This window comes from Protobothrops mucrosquamatus, unplaced genomic scaffold, assembly GCF_001527695.2.
Source record: "Protobothrops mucrosquamatus isolate PMUCROS unplaced genomic scaffold, P.Mucros_1.0 scaffold969, whole genome shotgun sequence".
Classification (NCBI taxonomy): Eukaryota; Metazoa; Chordata; class Lepidosauria; order Squamata; family Viperidae; genus Protobothrops; species Protobothrops mucrosquamatus.
In genome coordinates, this window is record NW_015387212.1 from 296,069 (window position 1) to 320,697 (window position 24,629).

The 24,629-nt window shown below is 37.3% G+C and overlaps 1 protein-coding gene across 5 annotated transcripts in view; it reads right to left on the minus strand.

Annotated features, from left to right (window-relative positions):
* EXOC7 (exocyst complex component 7) overlaps positions 1-24,629 on the minus strand; it is a 42,640-nt gene that overhangs the window by 4,273 nt on the left and 13,738 nt on the right. For 2 of the 5 annotated variants that reach the window (XM_015819703.1, XM_015819706.1), the window contains exons 7-16: positions 17,272-17,340; positions 14,860-15,005; positions 14,615-14,767; positions 12,683-12,781; positions 12,057-12,119; positions 6,615-6,681; positions 5,214-5,252; positions 3,804-3,869; positions 3,003-3,123; positions 942-1,037 (exon numbers count right to left, since the gene is read on the minus strand). In XM_015819703.1, the coding sequence (XP_015675189.1) occupies positions 942-1,037; positions 3,003-3,123; positions 3,804-3,869; positions 5,214-5,252; positions 6,615-6,681; positions 12,057-12,119; positions 12,683-12,781; positions 14,615-14,767; positions 14,860-15,005; positions 17,272-17,340 (919 nt within the window). Of the gene's footprint in view, positions 1-941; positions 1,038-3,002; positions 3,124-3,803; positions 3,870-5,213; positions 5,253-6,614; positions 6,682-12,056; positions 12,120-12,682; positions 12,782-14,614; positions 14,768-14,859; positions 15,006-17,271; positions 17,341-18,021; positions 18,115-24,629 lie in introns of all 5 variants that reach the window. The other 3 variants (XM_015819707.2, XM_015819704.2, XM_015819705.2) reach the window with 3 other exon arrangements.

Here is a 24,629-nt window from a genome sequence, read left to right on the forward strand (position 1 = left end):
AGAGAATTAAAGGGGAGACAGATGACCCCTCAAATAGTGAGGTTCTAAGTCATGTAGAGTTTTATGGATAATCACTAGCACCTTGAAGAGCATCTGGAAACAAACTGATAACCAATGCAGCTTGCAGAGTGTCCATCACTGATCATGCTGCTGCATTCTGGACCAGCTGAAGTTTCCAGTCAGTTTTCAAGGGCAGCCCCATATAGAGCATACTGTATTATAGTAGTCAGGTCACGAGGTGATCAGGGCAAAAGTAAGGACCTCCCAATCTAGGAAAGGGCACAATGGTCACATCAGATGAAGCAATCAAAAGGCTTTCCTAAGTTTAAGGTGGAACATCCTCAAATCAAAGTGACTCAAACACCCACAGCCACTCAATCTTGATAGGATTGATTCAGAGATGGTTCCTCCTCATCCAAACCAGTATAGCCTCTAGGCTCTGGGAAAGAATGTTGTCAATCTCACTTTGCCAGCCTGGGATCAAAAGATATCATTGATATCTTCAGCACACTGATAATACCAAACCCCAAACTGTCAGATGAGTCAATGTTTCATATAGATGTTGAATAGGAAGGCGGAGAAAGTAACCTTCTATTCCCTATTAAATAACAAGGATAAGAAGCCAAATGCCATTTATCTTCATATCAGTTTCTGATTTCATCAGCATATTTTATCTTCAAATATTATCTTAGCATCAGTAATGCTAGATTCTCAAAAGGACAGTATGTCCTTCATAATGCAACCTGATGGAACTGAATTTGCTTCCCAATTAGTATTAAAATCCAATGATACCAATCATTTTACTTGTCCTTTTCAAGAAGAACAACTTGTCTTCTCTTGCTCTATCACAATTTGCTAAAATTCTCTTCGTGTGGGCACGAGAGTTTGATTAAAGCAGTCAAGTCTGAACTCCAATGGAAAATGACTAAATAAGTTCTCACCTGCACTGATATGTCAGAATCTGCTGCTCAATGAGTTCTCTATAAGACCTTTCTGCCGTCTTCTGTGTCACAGCTACCAACTGGATTAATTCAGACCTAGGAAAAAGGAAGAGGGCTCAGTGAACAGGAATCGATGAAACAGCAGCATTTTTCTGCCTTTAAAGAAGAATCAGTTTCAAACTGGTAAAGAAAAAAAAAGGTCTTTCTGTAATACTTAAATTGCATCCGTGTTCAACATATTTTAATTGACATTGGAAGCCAGGGAAAAAAATTATGAGGGCAACAAACAACCAAGTCTGCCTCTGGGGAGTGGAGGTGGAATTGGAGGGCATGGGTCACTTGACCATGACATTATGCTGAGTTGCAGAAGTTCTCCAAATTTCTCCAGGTTATTTGAGTTTCAAAAACCTTTATAAAACAAAAGTTGGTTTCATTTCTTTACAGGAATCTACACAAGATTAAAGAGCTCTTTTGGGTCCCTCAACCATGAAGGAGAGACAAAGAATTTCAAATTTTGCTCTAAGCATTACTTTCTGGTCCTCTTTAAAATTGGTGCAAGGTCTGGAAATCTTGGTTGTCATCAGGCTAAAGAGAAAGCAAAAAACATCCAAATAAAAGTGCATTCACCAATGAGGAGGAGATTTTCAGGTCTTCATACTGAAAATCAGTTTCAGGCTAAACAATATAAGTTATTATTCATGTTCATCTTCTGTTTTCAACAGTTGCTTATCATCAATCAGAAACAAACTGATTTGAGTATACTCCAAAAATATTTTCTTCTACTTCTTTCTGTGCATTGAATATCAGATGGGATATAGAAATGATTGGTGCTGAATTGCGAAGAACATTTTGATGTTACTTGCATTTTTTAAGAGTTCTTTGAGTGTTTTTGCCCTTAAGCACTCTAAAACATTTTAAGCAAACAGGGAAACAGTGAAGACAAAACTACAGTTTCTAGGGAGGTAAAAACTATTACTGTAAGCTTGGTTTTTTTAAAAAAACATCCTCTATGCTATGCTCTTAAGAGTCTAGGATTTTATTCCATGTCCCAAGACATATTGGATTCCAAACAAGAGATTATGAGAGAATGAAAGTGGCAGGAAATGCACATAAAAACAATATTTATTTGGTTGTACAACTGGAGAAGCTTCAGTTGATGGGAATTGCAAACTGGGAAGACAGGTCATTTCAGGAAAACCACAGATACCTTCAACTGTACTTGAAGAACATGGAAACTAAAAAGCCAATTCTTTAAGATTATTAGGACTCAGACTTTTTAAAACATTGGATGCTTCAATGACTGGTGCAAAGTCACCCAGCTGTCTTTCGTGGCTGAGACTAGAACTCACTGTCTCCTGTTTTCTAGACCAGCCCCTTCAGCACTGCACCAAATAGGCTCTCATGTATCGGGTTAAAGGACTGTGGTGATCTCACTGATAGATAAGCAGAAGAACTCCTGATGCCTTTTCCATGTTCCTCTGCACTTTCTTTAATTCTATTTAAGCCAGATAGATTTTCCCGTCCAATGCTCAAATGATGGTATGTATCAATTTCTTATGGCACATTATGTATCTGAATAACCTCAACTCCATTTCATTATTCTATGGCCCAGTCAAGTCCAATTATACCAAGAGAAACTACTGCACTAGACAACCCACAAAATCCACAGAGCTGTACAGTAACTTTTACAACGCTTATTTTTCTGAGTTGGAATAATTGTTATGAAAAATGCAAAACTACCAGCAGAAAATTATTCCTTGGATTTGTTGGGAAGTACTCTCCAGAACAAAAAGCCTCTCAGCTGACAAGACGAAAGACCTTTATACACTGAAACTATTCTCTTTTTTCCACTACCGTACACAAGATAATTTTAACAGAAGAGATGAAAGACTTCAAAGCACTGTTTTTGAAAGCACATAAAAACAGCAGCAGCAAAAAAAAAAAAAGAACTCTGCAAAAGAAGGAACAAAAGAAGCTGATGAACACAACAAAGGAGACAAATGGCAGAAAACCCAGTATGTTTATTCTTCCAATATGCACAAGTGATCTTCTTATACTTACTTTTCAAGGGACTTGAGAATGTAATTATAGTTGTTAAGCAGGAAGATGGCACTTAATGCTGGGTCCTCATAAACTTTGGATTTACTGAGAAGGTTTAGTTGTAAGTTGCCCAGAACTTTGCCTTTATAAAAAAAATGCATGAGAGGAAAAAAAAGACTACTTGCAAAGTTTTCAAGTTTAACAGAGATGTTAAGTTTACCGTACTTTCTGACTGTACTCATTTGAAAATGTAATTTTAGTTATTGTTCTTTTGCATAAATCCTTAATGAAGATCTATTTCAAAAACTCCTGAATAGTTTCTCAAGTGTAAAACATCTTTTTCACTAAATGTAGTGAGAAAGTAATTATTTTTATCTATTTCTTGATAAATGAATTAAGCCTTCATGAAGGATTGAATGGCAGATCTTTCAACTATAAAACATAAATTAGTAATACACATCAGTGTCCTCTAGATTATTTGGACTCCAATAACCAGAATTCTCAAGCACATCTGAACAGGCAGATTAGGAAACACTAATACAATACATCTAATGCAGGCTCTGTTATTTATTTATTTCAATATTTAACTGCGGATGAATTCTGGATGATCTTATCTAAATGAGGTTTCAACTGGCATTTCCCTCTTTTTCTAGATAGATAGAGATAACATTATCCCACTTCTCAGTCCCTCTACCAACTAAGATCAGCTGTCAGCACAATCTTATTCTTGTCTTGTCAGAAGTCACTGCACTAAACAAGTCAGGTCGAATGGGCATGGGCCCGAGAGAGGGAAGGTGTTACACACTTGGAAAAATTACTCACAGATATAAGTGCTCAGCAATCGTCTACTGAACTCTGAACTGTAGCTACTTGCTGAAGAACTAGTCTCTGAAAAGAACAAAAATTAAAGTAGTTATTATATGCTATTTAATCATTTAGGTATGGCCGTTTTGTTTCTTCTTTAACTTTCTATTTCTATAAGATCACCCAAAATATTACTTTCTGGATTTATTACCACAAAAAATGCTTTCCCCACCAACTGATAGTTTAATCTCTGAATCTCAAGTTATCGTTTGCCTGCAGTTTTACTCTCTTCATCACTGGCAATCTCGGCTGGAGATAGTGAGAATGGCTGACCTATTATAGCTGAGAACTTAAAAATTGGAGAAAGGGCTCCAATAACCAGAAATGTGATTATTTCGGAAAATTGTAAATAAAGTAATGTAACATTTACAAATACCTCCATCTCTGTGAACTGCATTGAAGACTTCTACTATTATGAAATATTTCACAGCTCTTTTAATAAGTTGATGAACTGTGCAGTTTCACATTGAGTCATCCTCACTCCAAAATTTATTTTGCCACCAGAACCGTTAAAGGTTGAATTAAAATGCATTTTCATTAAAAAAAAAACTAGCAGCCTTTAATCTATTATCACCTGCAGGCAATACGGAATCTTCTAGGAGAGTAGGGGAATATGCAAGGTTTTTGAACAGGACAGGTTATCAATTATAACCGAATAGTAAAATATATGTCATATGCCAATACATGTAACAGAGACATAGCAGCCAATTTCGGTAAACAAAAATAGCAGTGTGTATATTGTCATATGGGTGGGCACAGGAAGAGTAATTAAACCTTTCTTTGTTTATCATTTTCCCAAAGCAAACTTCTCTTACCAAGCTGCCCTCCCATCTCCATCTTATGAGATTTCAGAATCAGAAATGAGAGATGCACCCTTAGCCATATCAGGAACAAAAGCATGTGGATGGTGTTAGTTTGAACAGAAGAACTGTAACCCAGCAACGATTATTCCCTCTTTCTGTTTCTTGTTCAAAAGCAGAGCTTTATCAAAGTTGCTGTTTTTAAAAAAAACACGACGGAAAGAATGGCCCGTGCTATATTTGATGATATAAGTGTATTTGCTCAGAAGAGTGGTTAAATTCTTCAGATGAAGGGCAAATCACCTGGTACCATCAACAAGAGCTTTGTCCTGCTTTACAGATGTTTAATCTTTATGAAAACAGGCAGCGGCATACCAGCTATATGTGCAGGAAAAATAACTAGCCCCAGTGATTTTGACATTTTCAGACAACCAGATGGGCTTTTTTTTCTGAGAGCGGTTTAAAAAAACTAAACAGAAATCTGTAAGTAGGTACAAAGAGAGAAAGAGAGATTGAGACAGTAGTATTAGCTATGCATGCGGATAGTACAAATATTGCTGCTGCTTACCTCTGGGATCTAAAGGTATATTGTATGTGTCCCCAAGAACTATAGAATTTAAGGCAGAATTGAGGTGAAAGGATTGAAAGGGGGAGAAAAGAAAGAAGGAAATAAAGAAAGAAAGGCAAAGTTCAAAAAGACAGGTTAGAAACAACCATACTTTCCAGAACAAAGCAGAAGATACCAACAGATAGTGCTATGGATTTGGCAGAGGGGAGCCCCTTCGTTTTAGAAGATGCAATCTTATCCCCACCTAGTCGGAAGCAAGCCACACTGAATTCAGTGGTGCTCACCCTTTAATAGGTGGGTAAAGGCTGCAGCCTGAACTGCCAGTCTCAGCTTTGACATTCTACCTCAAATAGGCAAAACTGAAGGGCAGAAGCAAAAGAAATTCTTCCCTAGCTCCACTGATATTTTTATTTTTTTATTTTAGTACATTCTGTTCTGTGAATTGGTTTTCCTGGAATCCAAAAAGAGGTTTTGAGGAAGTCTGGGATTGATAAATATCTCATTCACTTTTTATAGTTTTCACATTTCCCCTCATTTCTGCATCATTTTGAAAAAACACAAAACCATGTTGTGTGGGCTGATTTTAGTTTCAATGATAATCAGCAGCCACTCTAAGGGTCAATTAAGAAGTTGGCTCTATAACTGCCTTTATCCATAGCCATTTTAGCAAGTAAAGAAGGCATAAAGGTAGCGACACTGACAGAAATTGATGTTTTAAATATTGTTTGGTAGCTGTTAACATGCAAGATGCAGGTGCACAGTTAAACCTTCTTAGCATGGATCTGACTGGACAAAAATGATGTCCATTTTAAAGACCTCAAGGAAAGTCACAATAAAGGAAACAAAAACATTATGATAATTACGTAAGAAAACACTCCTGAAATCATCATCAATAGCTATGTTACACATCCTGAAAGGTTAATATGAAAGCCAGTGATGTGGTTTTTGCTTTTAATAGAAATAAGGATTTCAAGACTTCCTACTGTCTTCTATCAAATACCCCCTCAGAACCAAATGAATGTTCTGTGCTACTATGGCTGGGTTATGAAATCCAATTAACAACCTTGCCACACATTGAGAATGACCTGGGAAATGTGATTTCACTAAAAGATGCTGGGTTTTGGAGATAAAAGGCCATTTTACATTCATCCTTTTTAGGTTTAAAGGATCCCAAAGCTAGCAACACATTTAGAGGCTGATAAGAAAAGCCAGAGCGCTCTCTAAGTTTATTTATAATTACTTAGACAGTAGCAGTTTTTACTGTACCAGACCAAAACTAGAATTCTGAGTATGCAAGAAGAGAATAAGACACATCCTTGTAAGGAGGTTTGACTTCAAAGCAAGCAAAGGAAACAATTTGATCAGTGCCAGGGACGCATTCGTGAGTCTTGGTATAGGTACCTTGGGATGCCAGCATGGCACCTGCAGTCTCTTGAAAATCCAGCAATTGCTGCAGGAAGAGAATGGCCTGTAAAGAGAAAGGAAAAGAACTTTAGAATGAAATCTCTCATCCATCTAGCCTACGACTCTCTGCTGACTGGGAGCAGCCCATCAGGTTACAGAGAGAACTCTTTTCTAATCTTACCCGAAGATGATAGCAACTGGAGACTTCTGGATGTAAACAGGGCAGACTACCTCTAGCACATCTCCACAAAAACAGTGGGGATGTCACAGAGGCAAAGACTTGACGGTTGAGCAATATGCCCAAGCTAATGGAGCTTCTCTGGACAAGAAGGAGCCATGAGATCCCCCATACGAACTCTGGTGGGGGGGGGAGCTTCTTCTGAAGAAGCCCACGGGATCCAGAGAGACTCTGTGGGCAATTTGTGACTAGAGTGCCAGGAGCTGTGGAAGAAAACACCATGCTCACAGCTTTGCATGAGACCTGTTTAAAAGACACTGGGTATGTCCAATCCACTTTTTAAGCATGTTTATATAGAGCAAATTTAAAGTCATAAGAGACCTTAGAGCGATAGGATAACTAAAGCCACTTGGGTGAGTATAACTTCAATCTGGGAAAGGCTAAAGTAAAAAGAAGGAAGCCAATTGTAAAGATTTAAAAGGAATTAAATGCAAAAAGCTTACCAGAATTTTGGAATGAGAAAAAACACTGCCTCATCTGAATTGTGTTCTTGAATTAAATAAATACATAATATATATCTACCAGTGTCCCTGACTTAAAACCATTTGTTTAGTGACTGACACTGAAAAAAGTGAGTTATGACCATTTTTCACACTTATGACCATTGCAGCATTCCCCATGATCAGGTGCACAAAATTCAGGCACTTGGCAACTCGCATGTATTTATGACAGTTGCACTGTCCTGGGATCACATAATCACCATGTGTAGCCTTCCCAGCTGACTTCCAACCAGCAAAGTCAATGGGAGAAGCCAGATTCACTTAACAACATGACTCATTTAACATCTGCAATGATTCACTTAACGTGGCAAAAAAAAGGTCATTAAATGGGACACAACTCATGTAATTGTCTTGCTTAGCAGCAGAAATTTTGGGCACAATTGTGGTCGTAAGTTGAGGACTGCCTAAAAATATTTACATTTGTTAAGGAAGAAATAAGTAGATTTAAAAAAAATGGAAAGATGAAGAGCATGTGATTACAGAAGTAGGAAGTGCTGAAAGGGACCCACGATTAGTCCTAGAGTTATGACCAGTCATTTAGCAAATGTCCAAAGTTAGGACAGACTTCCACAGAGATATTACAAACCAGTTTCAAAGATCTGATAATTGACCCCTACCCCCCACCCCCCGGATTATGTGATTGCATTTTGGGTACTTGGCTACTCACTTGCATGTACAGCTGTTTGCAGAATCCAACAGTCACATGAATTACAATTTTAATGTTTTTTTGCTGGAAACAGGCATGTACTTCCTGGAAATAAGCCAACTGTAATGTTGGCTTAATAACTGCCGCCAAAAAGGTCCTTAAGTAGGGTAGGGTCATATGGTAATCTGCTTAATGATCACCATCAACCCAAACTCTAGGCTCAATTATGGTTGTGAATCAAGGATTACACAGAAATAGAAACCTCTATTTAATGTTTTACTGCCCTTTTATGGATTACAAATTTGAAATAAAGAATAATGGTTATTACTAAATGGAGTGAAAGGTATAGGATGGAGGAGAGGCATGTTGGACCACTACAGAACAATGTACAGTATTTGTTTACAATAAATATATAAATATATTTAAAGAAAAGTATACTATTTTGTCAACCAACAAGATTATTATAGGTATATAAAATGGAGATATAATGAATTACCACAATGAAAGATAAATACTTTTTCAGAATACTAAACCTTCTCAATTAAATTAATTTTTTTTAAAAAAGAAGAGGAGTCAGAGATGAAATTCAAAACCTTTGTTTATATCACCTGTATGCTCATTGATCTCAATGGATTTTTTTTAATTTACTGGGGTGTTCCTCCATTTTGTTTTTTAAAAGATCAGTTCTAAATCCATTAAGAAAGGATATATGTATTCTGGTAAACCCATGTCAAGAAGCCCTTGGTATCAAAATAATATAAAAATACAAGCCTCTATTAAGTACAATCCTAAATACCATCTAATTCAGAGCTTGACATAAAGCAGATCTCTTTCTATGGAAGGAATCTGAGGCTTAGAATATTATTTACATTTTTGTTCTGTTGCTCAAGCAATAAATCAATTGTCCATGTGAAAGGATAAACCACCTATGTGTGAAATATGCAGCACGTAACTGCCCCTCACTTTCTTTCCAGTAGTGCAAAGCATAAACAAGAGTTCCTGATCAAGAGCACATGTAAATTGATGCTGAGAATCTCCCTCAGACATATTTGTGGGTCTCACCATTTAAAAGGTTTTTTAAAATAAAAATAGTGATAACAATTTTGTTTTGCATGTTTAAAAGGCTGTATTGAGGGAAGACAATTTTGCAAAGTAAATCCTTGTGAGGAAAACTCTGCTCCAGGCATATTATCTTATTAGCATCCCTCCCTGTGCTTATATAGTTATAAGCAAACATCCAAGACCAGCTGCATCCTACATATTTAATGCATTTTGTAGTTTAACTCTCAGCTGAAATGCGTGTACAGCTGCTCAGAGATCATCTACAACTGAGCCTCAATAGGAATTCTCCTTCAATGCTGCTTGATTATCACGTTCCCCACTCTGTCGTCTCTTCTTGAATTGTCAGGACTTTGCTGCTTCCTCTTTTAAAACCACAGAGCTACTCTTTACCAATCTCTTGAGATCCACCTATGCCTTCCTACTTGCCATTCCTGCTGTTTTCCTTAGCAAGCTGAACTTTTCTTTTGCTACTCCAGAGGAGAGGAGATCACAAAGAAACTCAATACTCCTGTCAGAGCCTATGAATTTTTAAATAGACAGACTTCATTTCTGATGAAAGTCTTGGCAATGTTAGCAAAGACTAGCAGAGGAAGAAGAACTGAGGAACAATTCCTGCTTGCATGCAAACCCTAGGAAGATATTGTGCCTAGTTTTTGCCAAATTGGAATCCCAAGGGTGTTATTTTCAAATTGGTGGAACATTCTTGACTAATGTCAGAAATAACCAAAGATAAGCAGGTTAGTGTTTGTGTGCTACGCTAGTACTTTCTAATGCAGAAGACTATGGTGGATGTCATTGTCCTTCCCAATTGGAAGAGAGACCATAAAAAAGCAGAAAAGAACAAAAAAGGCAGAACACCCAGTTTTCAGCTGAATGAGCTGAAGCAAAAGGACTGAGTATGTACTTCACGGAATCCAGGGTTAGAGGGGCTTTTCCAAGATTTAATCTTAGAAGCCAAAATAAAACACTTTTATGATAATTATTTTTTTTCCTCACGTTTGGAATATTTGTGTATTTCATGTTCTGGGCTCAGGAAAAGACTATTATAATAGTATCCCAGTCCCAATTAACTCTTTCTTGTTATTTTACTGCTATGGCAGACAAAAATATTGTCAACAATATTATTGTAATTTTTATGGTCTTAACACAGGGGTCTTCAAACTTGGCCCTTTTATGACTTGTGGACTTCAACTCCCAGAATTCCTCAGCCAGGCATGCTGGCTGAGGAATTTTGGGAGTTGAAGTCCACAAGTCATAAAAGGGCCAAGTTTGAAGATCCCTGTTTTAACACTTAACATAGCCAAGCAAAGTAACAACAAAATGTTTTCAAACACATCTATATCTTTTTCAGAAAAGAAGTAGTCTTCTTTGACAGAATGACTGTGATACTTAAAATAGGAAATGTTAATGTCTGTACCAGCTCAGCTGTCCATTTCCAGCAACCCATTTTGATTCCCAATCATAGCAGGTTAATGCTGCACAGGTAGTCCTTGACTTATGACCACAATTGAACCCAAAATTTATGTTGCTAAGTGAGAAATCTGTTTTGCCCCATTTTACGACTTTTTTTATCACATTTGTTAACTGAATCACTGTAGTTGTTAAATTAGTAACACGGTTGTTAAGCGAATCTGGTTCTCCATTGACTTTGCTTGTCAGAAGATCCCATAACGTGGATCACATGATTCCAGGACACTGCAACCGTCATAAATATGAATCAGTTGTCAAGCACCTGAATATAAATCATGTGACCATGGGGATGCTGCAATAGTGATAAGTGTGAAAAACTTATCAAAAGTCACTTTTTTCAGTGCTGTTGTAACTTCGGTCACTAAACGAACTATACATACATCATGACATCTTACTGAGGAATATATAATCTATCACGGTACACCAGCCTTTCTCAGTCTATATCTTCTAGATGTAGTCCTATCCATCTAGAATAGGGGTCCCCAAGCCCCGGTCCATGGACCAGTACCGGGCCGCGGCATGCCAGCAACCGGTCCACACAAGCAAAGCCTCATCCGCGGGATGTAGGCAGCACACAAAACTACTCTCCGGTCCACGGAAAAACATCTCTCCACGGAACTGGTCCCTGGTACCCAAAAGGTTGGGGACCTCTGATCTAGAAGACAGACTGAGAAAGGCTGGTGTACCCTGATAGATTATATATTTCCCAAAATCCCAATTCAAGGAGGAGATTTTTTAGAAGAAGGAGTATTAGATTGGCTAATATAGGCTTGAGAGTCATGGTTGTGACCTGGAAGGACAATATCCTGTGAAGAAATCCTAAATGTACTTCAGTAGATAGATCTGTGTATGTATTTCTGAATTTGTGTAACCGATGCTACAACTGGACGATACAAATGGTGGAAAGTGTGTAAAAGAAAAGCATTAAAAAATTAATAAAGCTACAGCAGGTCCCTAATGTGTTGCAAGTATTCATATGTTCTAGGTTTGGAGCTTAAACTCACCATCTGTATATATGACCACATGGATTGGAAACAAGGAAAGAAACAAGACTAGGGATAACATGGCTCCCATTTAAGTCACATTTCTTCTTTAGCACACAACATAGGAACCAAAAAGAAGAGAGAACTATGCAAAACTTTTATCCTTGTCCCAGCAAAAATGCCACCAAGTTCTATAAACTACATAAAATGAGAGAAGAAAAATGCCTAAGCAGAATTTGTAGATATGATACTAATTTCAATAGACCAGTGTTTCTCAACCTTGACAATTTTAAGGCATGTGGACTTCAACTCCCAGAATTCCACAGCCAGCAATGCTGGCTGTGGAATTCTGGGAGTTGAAATCCACATGCCTTAAAATTGTCAAGGTTGAGAAACACTGCAATAGACTAATCCCAAGCTCTGACAGGAAAAGTAGTTTAATCTTACAAAATTAAGTTTCTCCCAATACTGCAAAACAAAAGAGAGGGGGTCAGTTACAGGCCTGATGTTACCAAGACATTCGGAATTGTTTTCACATACATTGCTGGTGAGTTCATGAACTGTCCCATCTTTTGGCATATTATATTCCTTATCTGGATTGTTCTGGAAAGAAAAAAAACATTGATGAAATAGTTAAGAATGGTTTAAAATGATTGTCTTTTTTTTACAAAGAGTCACCTGAACCATGAGATGGGTGGCAAATAAATTTTATAAATAAATTTGATCTGATAAATAAATTATATGAATGAATTGAACCACCTCATGCTTTCCATGGCCCTAAAGACCAAGGGCACCACCTACTGGTAACTGAAAAAAAAGATGTTTGGATAGATGCATATTTTAAGCCACTTCCATTAGTATGTTTGATTTACCCATAATTAATGTTCTCTTTTTCAATCAGATGAAATGCGGATATTTTAAAAGGGTGAGAACTTTGTTATATGGTTGGAAATGCCTCTGATTGAGAAGTATTATCCAATACATTTAGTCAGAAATGTGCCTTACATTCAAGAAAACATAGAGACAGATTTTCTTTCTCTTCTCCAGGATAATTTCTGGAGTTTGTGGTTATTACTACAAAATTAACAACTGAAACATTTCCACAAGCTTGTTGGATTGCTTTTGGTGGCAAAGAGATAATTCACCACCAGAGGGATGATAATTACCTTGATATTGTCTGCAAAATGTTCCAGAGCCTTGGCTCCTGTGGTCTCCATTGAGGTTATGAGGCTGGGTAACTTATTCTTAGTGCTGGCTGCAGTACCCTGAAATATGAGTCACAGCACAAAACAATTAAAAAACAGGGATAGCAACTAATAAAAACTGACACTGAAGCAAATCACTCACATTTCTGTTGTGGTATAAAGATCTCATATAAGGTTTACATCAGAGTCAAGAAAGCTTAAAACTTTCTTGATTAAATGCCTTGCTAGGCACAGCATGTGCTCCCTGACAGATTGAATCTTATCTAATATTACTCCCTTTCCTGCCTGAGCTGAGCATGTGCATTAAAGTATTTCTCATTATCATACAAGGCAGCTTAACTTATCACCATTAATTTGAGAAGTTAAGACTCCCCAAAAATGTTCCATGCTTCTAGGGGCAAATCTACTTAAGCAACTAACCTTAATGGCATTGGGCCTGGTTACTTGAGAGACTGCCTGTCTCCCATAACATCTATCAGGCCAATTCAATCCTGCAGAGTTGGCATGATCCAGGTTCCTTCAATTAAGCAAAGTCATTTCTCAGGACTCTGGAAGTGCATCTTCTCTGAGGTAGCACCTGCCCTCTGGAACAAGGTTTCCCTCGAGATCTGGATAGCCTCCACTGTACTGTTGAAGAGCGGTGAAGACCTAGCTCTTTATCTAGACCTCTCACTTCATCTCAGCGAGAGGTCTAGATAATCCAGATAAGGAATTGCTAACTTTTTCCTTCATGTTTTATTGTATTTTCTTTATTACCACCATTGAGGTTCAGGCAGCATACAAGTTTAAATAATAATTACAACAATAACAATGTCTAACCTGAGTCATGTAAGAATTGACATTGCATCTGTGTGAAATGAACCCTATATATGAAAACTCTCTGGAAGTTTCAGATAGTGTAGAATTCAGCTGTATACCTCTGGGCAGAAAGAAACATATCGTGACTATTCCTTATGCTGATTTCCCTGGTCTCGCAATGCAATTTAATATTTGCTATCCTTATGAAAGTCCTTCTTGATCTAGTTCCACTATATAGATAGAAATTATTTTCCTTTTGTTTCTCTTAATGATTTATATGGCCAGGCATTTCACAGCACTGAGTCTGCTGTGTTTGCTTTCAGAGATGCCCTCTTTCCAGTTTCCACTTTTACATTTGGTCAGGCTGAAAGAGATTAGGAATAAGATCAGAGTACGACCACCTTTGCTATGAACCCCTGCTTGGAGACCCTTTTCTTAGTGACAATAAAAAAAATGCAGTTGGTCACGTGGGATCTGTTTTATACTATATGTGGGACCCTCATAAATTTTATTATTACTGACACTGAATGAAAGCTAACGATACTGTATATCTCTTTCCTAAGCCAAGCAAGAGATGTAATGGAGGTCCTGACCTGGTGCTCGAGAAGGCTGTGAGGGACAGGATGAAGCAGAACAGAGTAATTTTATCAAGAGGGAGATACTATTTCTTTAGAAGCTCTCAGTTTCCAGAACTCTGAATGAAATGGTACTACCATCAAGGAGCAGGCCTGCAACTTGGGGTTCCTCCTAGACTCGTGGCTCCTAATGAAACAGGAACAGCAGGTAGAAGTAGTAGTCACCAACCGGTTTTTGCTTAGCTTGACTCCTGCTTTCTGTGAACTGTTTCCTTTGAGCTTTGTACTAGTTCTGCTTACTAGTCCAGAGTGTACATTTATTTATTTGATTTCTATAGCTACCCATCTCAGCATTTGGATTTGGTATCTATTACTCTTTCAGTTGACTTTGGACACGCAGGTTGTCAATCAAACGCCTATAGTTCACAACTGTTTGCAACCATTACCACTCTGCCGTGAAAAACTAGACACTGAATTCTGAGTTTATGTGATCTAGTAGAGTCTACCGTAGTTTCATTACCTGCAAAACCTGATCAAATTCTGGCTTTGTCTGCTTTAAATGCCTTAGGATGGGGAAGATAGTCAGCACAGCTGAGTAATCGTGACGCATAATGGCCTTCCGGGCTGCAGACACAATATTATCTCCCTCAATCATCAAGTTGTCTAAAGACTCCTATAAAAAAGCAAATATTAGTTGAGTTACAAAAGTGAATATAAGATTTTGAAGTATAACCAAAGGAAGGGCATGCTATGTTTTGAAGAGACCTGAATAAGGGAATCAAATGTCTTCTTCTGATGATGCTCTGGGATGATTTCAGTTAGTAGCTGGTACTCGCTCTGGGCCAGTTTTATGAAGGCACTCACACAGTGGATGTACGCATCAATCTCCATGTCCAACATGTCATCTCTCCCTATGGGGGTTATAAAAGAACGTAAGATGCTAGTTTCTTTTAGCTGACATATAAACATATGAATAAATACAGAACAGTTAAATATAGCAGAATATTAAAACTAAAGTCTATCAATTGTTTAAGTGATGCAACTTTGTGCCATTTATCTAATCACAAGATAAACCTGCCAAGTAAATACATCCACCTGATACACATAATAGATATTGGATGTTCTATCTTTTTATCAACAAGATAAAACTTTATCAAAATTATCAGGTATTGTAAAATGGGTAGTATAAAGTACCTTAAGATGTACATATATAGAAGAAAGACCGAATGTGAATTGTTCAACATATCTTTCTCTTGTACATTCTTTAATTACTATAAATACTGATACTTGATATCTTTACAATAGATTTTTGCTAAAGCCTGCAGAGCTCCTATCTTACATATTTCTGACTAGGGATTTGGGAATTAATTTACAACTTAATTAAGAAGAATCAATTACCATTTATTTAATATTTATCATTTGTAAATTCTCTACATATCAGAGCAACGCTAACTTATCAAATTTCTAATTTCTTAAATAAACAATGCAATACTTTCAACAGGCTAGGTTCAGATATCGTCTAAAATAACATACTCCATTCTTAATGAAGTCTTTATTCCAAGAATAAAAGCATACTATAGCTAGAAACAGAATGATTCCTTTAAAAATATTCACACCTCAAGAATCTGGTATGTCTCCAAAGTGCTCCTATGTTCGTTAGTCAAAAGATGTAGTTTCAAAGGAAATAACTAATATGCTTGAAAAAGTTTCTAGAACTTTTTATATTTTATTATTCATAACTAATGAAATTATGGGAATATTTGGAAATATTATTACCCCTAGAATTCATTCATTAAATAAGATATATTATGCCCTAACAGGTCCACCACCTGATTCTTCTGCTTCACTTCTTTATGGCTGATGTTTTCTCATCCAGCATCCAACAGCCAATCCACCCAATCTGCAGAAATTCAATGATGCATCTTTTACCAGTTGTATGACATCAAACTGCTCGGGCAGCATTTGATGAATGTTCCATACTGGCAAAACTATGAGTGTTCTGAAAACCATTTTGTCATATAACTCTTTTCTTCTTTCCAACTGGCTGGTTTTCTTTGCAAAATGAGTTCCCTTTCCTCCCTATCCCCCCTCCTCACTCCGAGAAGTTTTCATACACAATATTTTCCTTCCTTCTATCTCAAATGGCCAGTCCAGAAAAAGCAATGCATTTTTGGAATGAGAATCACATTTCTGCATTATGTTTTGAACTGAAGGGCAACTGATTTTATCTAATATTAAAATTAAGAACGGGGCTTTCATAACTATTGTTCAATATAATGACGCTGCAATGTCTGGATTCTGGGACAGAGATAAGGATAAGATTTCATTTAATGCCAAAATAAGATTTTTTTTAGAATCTTGCTTGAGAATGGTATCTATTGGTCCTGTGAATGCATCACTTACTTTCTGCCAGTCACTAAGATGCATAGCACTGACTATGCAGATATAGATTTACAACATGCTATCTGCTGCACCAAATGATTGAAGTGATATCCTTCATGATGCATAGGGAAAGAACAGACATCCATTTTGCCATTACACATACCCATGTCATAAACAGCATATATTCTATTAAGTGAGGGGAAAATGTAACAAATGCTCCCTATCAAATTAGGGGCTTGGTAAAGATAAAAGAGCTAGCAGAATGAAGGTATTTAATTCCATTTTTATATGTTCCTTCTGACTCTGTGTAAGGAAACAGTCTGCTCAATTTCATATGCCAAGAGAACCTATTCATCTATCCATTACTCAAATATATGGAACACGCCTATGATAAGTGTATAAAAATGCATTCCAGCAGAATGAAGAGGGAAAAAGATTAATTACTAAGATTTGAAAATAGGCAGGGTGAGCAAAGAATCCCGTATAATGATCTGACGCAGCAACTTTAAGCTGGGATGGGGATGAGAACAAGAGTGGCAAAGGAGACAAGTTCCTACAGTCAATGAATCTGCTTCGGTGCCTTCCACTATGGCCCTGTTAAATCTTATTTTGCATCTTACATCAGTAAGTTTCAGCACAGTAATCAACACAGCTCCTCTACATCTTGCAAATTTTAGCCGTTCTAATTCTGGAAAACAACATTTTCTTGGAAGCATTCTAAGAGAATATTGCAAGAAATGCTAAAAAAAGAAAGAAGTCAAATTAGTCAGCCTTAATGTTTTATATGGTACTTACCAGCAACTGACCCGTGCTTGTCAACCAAGGAATCGGAATGATGCTTAACTCGTAAATCATGCTCATGACCTAGTGAGATGTCAGTGGGCATTAACAGAAGGAGCGGTTTATCCAGGACCATCACAGCACCAGTGTTTATCCTTTGAGTTTTATTGGTTCATCAAACATTTAGGAAAAAAAATCCTGATAACACAACCTATGGTGGGACACTACAGCAGTAGTAGTAGCAGTTTCAAGCAGGATAAAGTCATGACGCAATGCAGCCTCGGAACAAAAAAGCAAGTGCAACCACAATTTTCAACAGTTGTTGGCTTTATTTCAACATGGACTCCCTAGGAGGAGGAAGGGCTAGCGCGAAGTTGCACCTCAGTTGAACAATTTTGATCTAATCAAGGTTGAAAGGGCTACTACCTATGTAAATGAAGTATATAAGGACAGAATGTGAAGGAAAAAGTCCCCAAGCTACCATGGAACTTCTGTTAGCCAATCAAAATTGCCTCACAGAATCAGTATCCTTAAATTTAGATGACTCAGCAAGCATTCAAGCTATATAAACAATTACCCACTACTCTTTTATATTCATCCCTTTTGTTCTCCTTGCTTTTCGACTCTTAAGCAAGCTCTGTTATTTCTAATGGGACCAGAAGACATACCATCAGTGGAGGCTAAAGGCTAACAGAAGCCTTGCATAGAGAAATCCAAAACCCAAGTTAGAACCCAAGAGTGAGAAAAAGAGAAAGAAGTGATTACCTTCTATAGGAATGAGGTTAGAGGCCCCCTTTTTCCCATCTAGACACTGCTGAGAATATTGTTTCAGAAGGTTCTGAGCCTTACGGATCGTGCCTGTCACCAGAACCATAAGAAAGGAGAGACAAAGAGACCTTGGAAGTGAATGAGAAACAAAAACACCAAGCAATCCTCCACCAGGACCTGGTCCTCCAAATCAAGTGTCAGAGCACTAGCCAACCGTGAGAATGCTCTACAGTACATATATATATATATATATGTATGTATATGTGCACCAGAACTCTTTTGCTGTGTGCCCTTTTAATATAATTGCTGATTTCCTTTGAGAGATTGTTAAAGAGTTTCTCAATATGAACTAGGTTTGAAATGCTGTTCAAGCCACTGACATCCTCTAGTAATCAGTGTTTCTCAACCTGGACCATTTTAAGGCATGTGGACTTCAACTCCCAGAATTCCACAGCCAGCATTGCTGGCTGTGGAATTCTGGGAGTTGAAGTCCACATGCCTTAAAATGGTCAAGGTTGAGAAACACTGCTCTAGTTCAACTATATACTGTATAGCTTGGGATGGATAAAAGCATGGAACAACCATTCCAGCAGTAATATCTGAATCCTGATTTACCACAGAATAGTTGTGTAACATTTTCATGAAAAAGCTATTAACAATCAGGACATCTAAAATACAGTTGTAAAAATTGTTTTAATCTACTTCATGGATGCGTGTGCTTCCATCAGTCAAATTCAGCTTTTGGAGAGTACCTGGACATGTACATAGGGGTTTGGGTTTTTTTTTTAAAAATCAGGAACACAGAAGTGCTTTGACATTGTCTTCTGCCAGGACATTATTTTCAATTTCTAGTTTACAGCCTTAGGATTCCTGGTAGACGTCCATCCATATATAACCCTGCTTAGCTTTCTTGCTATCAGTGAAAGATAGTTGGATGTCTCCGTATATAGAAACGTCTCAAGGGTTTTAGTAATATACATATAGAAGTGTTACAAATAATAAACAAATAAATTCTGCTGTTTGGATCAAGGCCCTCTTGAAGCAGCATTTGGCCTTGAAAAACATATCTCTATAGTGGATCCTCAGCAGGCTACGGTGGGCAGCAGTGTCAGAGTTCTTCTAACTACAGAAATGAAGCCGGTGGTTACCATGAACTGAGCCTTTCCACTTGCTCTGCTTTCACTGTGGCATGCCTTCTCCTTCTACAAGTTGGTCTCTTTATCTTGGTCAGATGCAGCTCTTTGGGGAAGCTTCTGGAGAAGACTGAGAAGGCAAATTTACCCCAGGGTTAACTTTGGCTTGTTGCTGATTTTGTAGATGCTGGTTGTCAATTATACTGCATGTTTTATTACTTTTTCCATTTATTTTGTGGATATAATTATTTTGATTAACTTATTAATCACTTTGAATCCCAGAAGAAAATAAAGTAGAAGCTTTTTTTTGTCAAAAGCAGGCATCTGGTGGCATCTGGTCCGCTGTATGACTTATCTTAGCTGATTGCTTGAGACCACAAGCATGGAAAAGACTCTTCATTCCAAAGAGATGCTCTGTATGAATGAAGAGGAAGTCAACTAATCGCATTAGGCCTCAAATTAGATACAGCGCATCTACACTGTACACTAGGATTCCCCCTCTCCATTTTAACTACAATTATTATGAGAGAAGAACCTGGTAATGTTTGCAATGTTTACAGATAATTGACAGAGAAACACAGAGGCCAATCACCATATCTAGCTGATGCTGAATCTGTTTAGAAGAAACTACCTAATTTTTTAGGCTTTATATACCGCAAATGGAAAGACTCAGAATATTCTCTTTCTAAGCAGATAGTCATTAACAGAGTTAAGATTTCATAGCATTTTACTAGATTCCTCTGTGAAAGTTGACTTTCAAGGCCACACAAAAAAATAAAAATCCATTCCTTTCTCCCAGAAACAGTTGACCAAAGAAATAATGCTAGTGTTATTCCTGAGCATTCTCACCATGGACAGAGCATGATTCTCACCACGGACAGAGCATGATAAAGAAGAAAGTAAAGAGAAGGCTTGATCTGCACAAAACAGGGCAAGCACCGAGAAAAGCCGACAGTCAACAGAAATCAAGAGTTAATTTAACAGGCCACTTCACATCTCTTTCTAGCAATAAAAACTAAAAAAAGGGACAAGAGGTCAAGCTGGTTTTCTCCCCATCCCAGGACTTTGATCTTCATTTATTCACAAGTACAATTACACCCGAAAATATTTTTAAAATAATAGTATTTTTAAAAAGAGAGCATTAAACGGCCGAAGCAGGATGTTGCAACTTAGAAACACTGAAAAAAGCACAAAAGAGAAAGCATTAGCATGTCACTCTATAAATAAATCTTGTTTTACATGAGAAGTATTAGTAAACATGCAACAAAATAAATAATGGAAGCAGAGCAACAGGCTGGAATACACAAATGCTAGATATTTCTCTGGGCTGTAGTTATTATTTCACAGAAATCTACTATAGGTAAAACCTCCTGAAATTGAACAAACTGGAAAGATTTTTTTTTTTGTAAAAAAAAACTTTTATAAATATTTAAACACATAATGAAAAAAAAATTGCACTTCTGCCAAAACGCAACAAAACAAGACAATCCCAATATCCTGACAGTAGAGAGAGATTACAGTATAGATATGATATAGAATAGGAGTGGCATACGGCATCTCCTCACTGCCACACTACATCTGGCTCAAGTGGCGTATGCTACATAGATACTGAAAATATTTGGTGTCAAAGCAAATAAAAAAACATTGCGACCATACATGGAGTGTATACATGAAATGCAAATCATGAAAAGCAAACATAAGTGTGCTATCTTAATTCAATTCACACATTTCATCTATTTGGAATAATGTACAAAAGGTGAAAGATTTATACGATATAAAGAAAACTCAGAGTATAATATGGAGTCTCAAGAGAATAAAACAAAATAAACAAAAAGGGAGGAGAAAGTATCTCCAACGAAGTTACCAGTATGCCACGAATAGGATGATAGATAACGTCCTTGAAGCCGATTCACAATAGGAAGAAAATTATGTGATATCTATGTTGAACTTGTGCCTCATTAAATGTTATTTTCTGACAAGAATCCTAAAGAATTCTTTTAAAACTATTTTTAACTTAGGATCGCAATTCATAGGTATTATATTTAGACTATTTCAAATAATGCTCCAAACATTGGGCTTTCTTTACGAAGGACTTACAAAGACTGCCCAAGTCAAAAAGATTAAGAGTTGCAATAAATTATGAGATCAGTTATATTAATAAAAGCATGTTTAGTATTCTTCTAGGTGACTGACGGCACATTAAGATGCACCTGTCTTTATTTCCCCCATAACTGGAAAACTTCCTTTTTGGTTGGTAACCTCAATAAAAGTTTAGCTATTATGTATGCAGCAAGCATCAGCATGAGCTAATCGCAATGCAAGACTGCAATGTTAGCCCTCCATGCTCTCCACAGATAAGGACCCTTCATGTCTTAGCATCCTCCTCCAATTTGCATAAGAACAATTAACCATGTTTATCTCCAGACACACTAAGTGCTGCTGGGTATTAATTCTGTGCTACTGAAGAGCAGAGTACTTAGCATCCTAATTACGCCTTGATGGATTCTATTGGAAGTCAAATGCCTTTGTTCTAGATTTATTTCTCTTGATTAGGCACTTTTGAACCAAGCGGGATAGCATGGTGGTTACTAATGAAGGCATCACATTCAAGGTAGAAGCAGTGATCAAGCAGGAGAGGAGGAACAAGCTGTTGCTTCCCATCTTACCCAGCTGTCCTCAGAAAACTACTGCCATGCAAGCATCCTGGAAGCATTCAATGATTTTTGTACAGAAGGTTAGTTAGCATTCACCAGCAGGAAGGTAAAACTGGAACAAGCAGATGACTTGTAGCCAGCCTAGAAAGAAGGACTAAACTGGACTTCTTTGGGGGAAGAAACATCTTTTGAGAATGGATCCACAGAGGTTTCTGTACAGAAATCATTCTGAGGCAGTAACTTTTCTCTGCTTGGGGTGGAGGTGTCAGTTTTAATTCTGACAAGTTAAGAGTGTTTTTTTTAACTAACTGATCTTAAAGTTGCACACAATTATTGAACATAATTTGCAGTTTCTTTACATTAAACACTTCCTTTAAAGGGAGGTTCGCTACATCTTACTTTGCATTTTGATTAAAAGCACGGGGAACCACAATATTAAAATATGCAACAATATCAATATCAAAGGCAAGCTCTCCAAAAATCCAGCTACCTTTCGGTGGGAATATTTCACATACTAGAACCTTATTTTTATGCAGCACAGCTTTGTACGGTGTCAGTTTATCTTTTTCACTTTATGATACACTACTGTTAAAACCATGGAACAGAACTCAGAAGTTTAAAACTGACTGGGAGGATAGGGTTTAACATTTATAGAAAATGGACTAGTTGTTTCCTTGCCTATCATTCAAGATGGGCAAGAGACAAAATAAGAGATGATTGCATTCCAACAAAAGAAACCAATTGCGACAATTTGACAGAGACATTAGAATTTCCCCTCTAGAACTGCCCTTGAGAGGTGAATCGTTTCTGAGAAATAGAAGATTTCTTACCTGCCAAAGAATTATGAAGGCACAATTATCTTCCATTATTTTGTCAAATTGCTTTGTGGGGCTCTTTTAGATACATACAGTTATCCTTTCTGACAGATCAATTCAAAATGCTACCAGACCTAGATTGCCCAGCATATGAGAAGCAATTGTTTCATTATAGGTGTTATGGGCAAGTGGCTTACCATATCTGACCATTTTTTTAAAAAATGTGTGAATTAGTCCTATCTCGTCCATTGAACTGGCCCTCCACTTCATGCATGCAATGTTTTCCTGGCTGGAAATGTCAAAAGCAGAATTCAGTGAATCTATTGTCTTACAAACCAGAGGAATTAGTATGCCCTTTCTGATAGCATTTGTCATTTCAGATGGATGTCACTGGAAAAAAGGAAAAGCCTTTGGCTCAATAAATTTGTCTACAGGTACAGCAGGAAGTGGGGAGCATTTGATAAATTAACAAAGATGCACGTATGTGAAGTTGATTGTTGTAGATGACTTTAGCCCCAATCTTCTTGCCTTGTTTCAGTATTGGCCAACTTTCAGGGGAAAAAAATTAGGAGATGGCTTAGTTTTGAGATATCCAACTGGGGTTTGCCAAGCATTCCCTTTGGTAGCAGAAGTACCATATAATGAATCTGAAATTGCATATATTGCAAAACGCAATAATACATTCTAAGAAGCTGTAGAAAGGGCATACATAATACACACCTGGGATGTGGACTGTCAAAGATGTAAGTAAACATTTTTTAAAACTCCCCAAAATAATGATGTTTTCATGCCTGACAATTTAACTTGCATGTTCTACAACCCCCTACTCATCTATGTCTTCTACAATTCATAGCTTCATTCTGCAGGGTATTCCTCCTGAAACATTATGTTGCAAATTCATTTTATCAAAGATAAGAAAATGTTATTAGGGGGCCTTAATTATTGCCTTCTCTAACACTTATCATTTTTATTTAACTATCAGCTACTCTATAAACTCATTATATGAAGCAATCTGCCCTAGAGTAGCTAATCTTAATAAAAATTAACAATCAGAAAAATAGACTTAAGGAGATTGTGGTTTTTTTTTAAAATGCATAACTAAAAAGAAATTAAAAGTTAACATTTAAAAGTTAAATTTCAGAATCTAATAAAATTAAGGCCTTTGCTCCAATGATTAATTACAGAGAAAAAAAATCTTACAAAGAGAATAGATGCTACTGTATTATGGCTTTAGGTCATCAGAATGACAGGAGAGAGGCCTAATACAGACAGGGCTGAGATAGGAAGATAAAGTAAAAGAGGGCTGGAGAAGATGATGAAATTATTTGGGAGGAAAGGGGAGGATATGGGTTTGTACACATCTGTGGGCATCATGGCAGGAGAAGAATTGAATAGAAGAGTGAAGAAGAGAAGAGCGAGCTTGGCAGAGGGGATTCTAAAAGGAAGAGTGGAATGAGTGAACGAATGAGCAGACTTTGTGTCAAATGAGAATGTGGATTATGAGAAAGAGTAAGCTATTGGTTCCATAGGATACCTGCTTATATCATAGATCAGATTTCATTTCCATCTTGCATTCAGGCTTTGAATCCGAAAAGTAAAATCTCTTTCAAGTCAAGCTTGACTTCTGCTGACCTCATTGGCGTGTTCATGCCATTTTCTTGGCCGCAATACAGAAAAGTGTTGCCATTGATTTCTTTGGAGATGTGGATTTTGGGTTTTGTCTGTCTACTAAAGCCCTGTATGCCCTAGTGGTTGGTAATGCCAATATAAATCAGCTTTTGGACATCAGCCAAGGTCACCTAGATACTTCATTCCAGTTGGACACTTACTACTCAGTTATTTATTTAGCTTCTCTGCTTTGCCTTTCAGTCCTTTGTGATTAACCACATCCATTATGAATCTATGAATACTTAGTCGTGTATAGAAACCATTCTGCAACTTAAGCCTCTGGATAGGGATACCTGGTCTAAGGAAACCTTGACAGGACAGGATACCATGGGAAT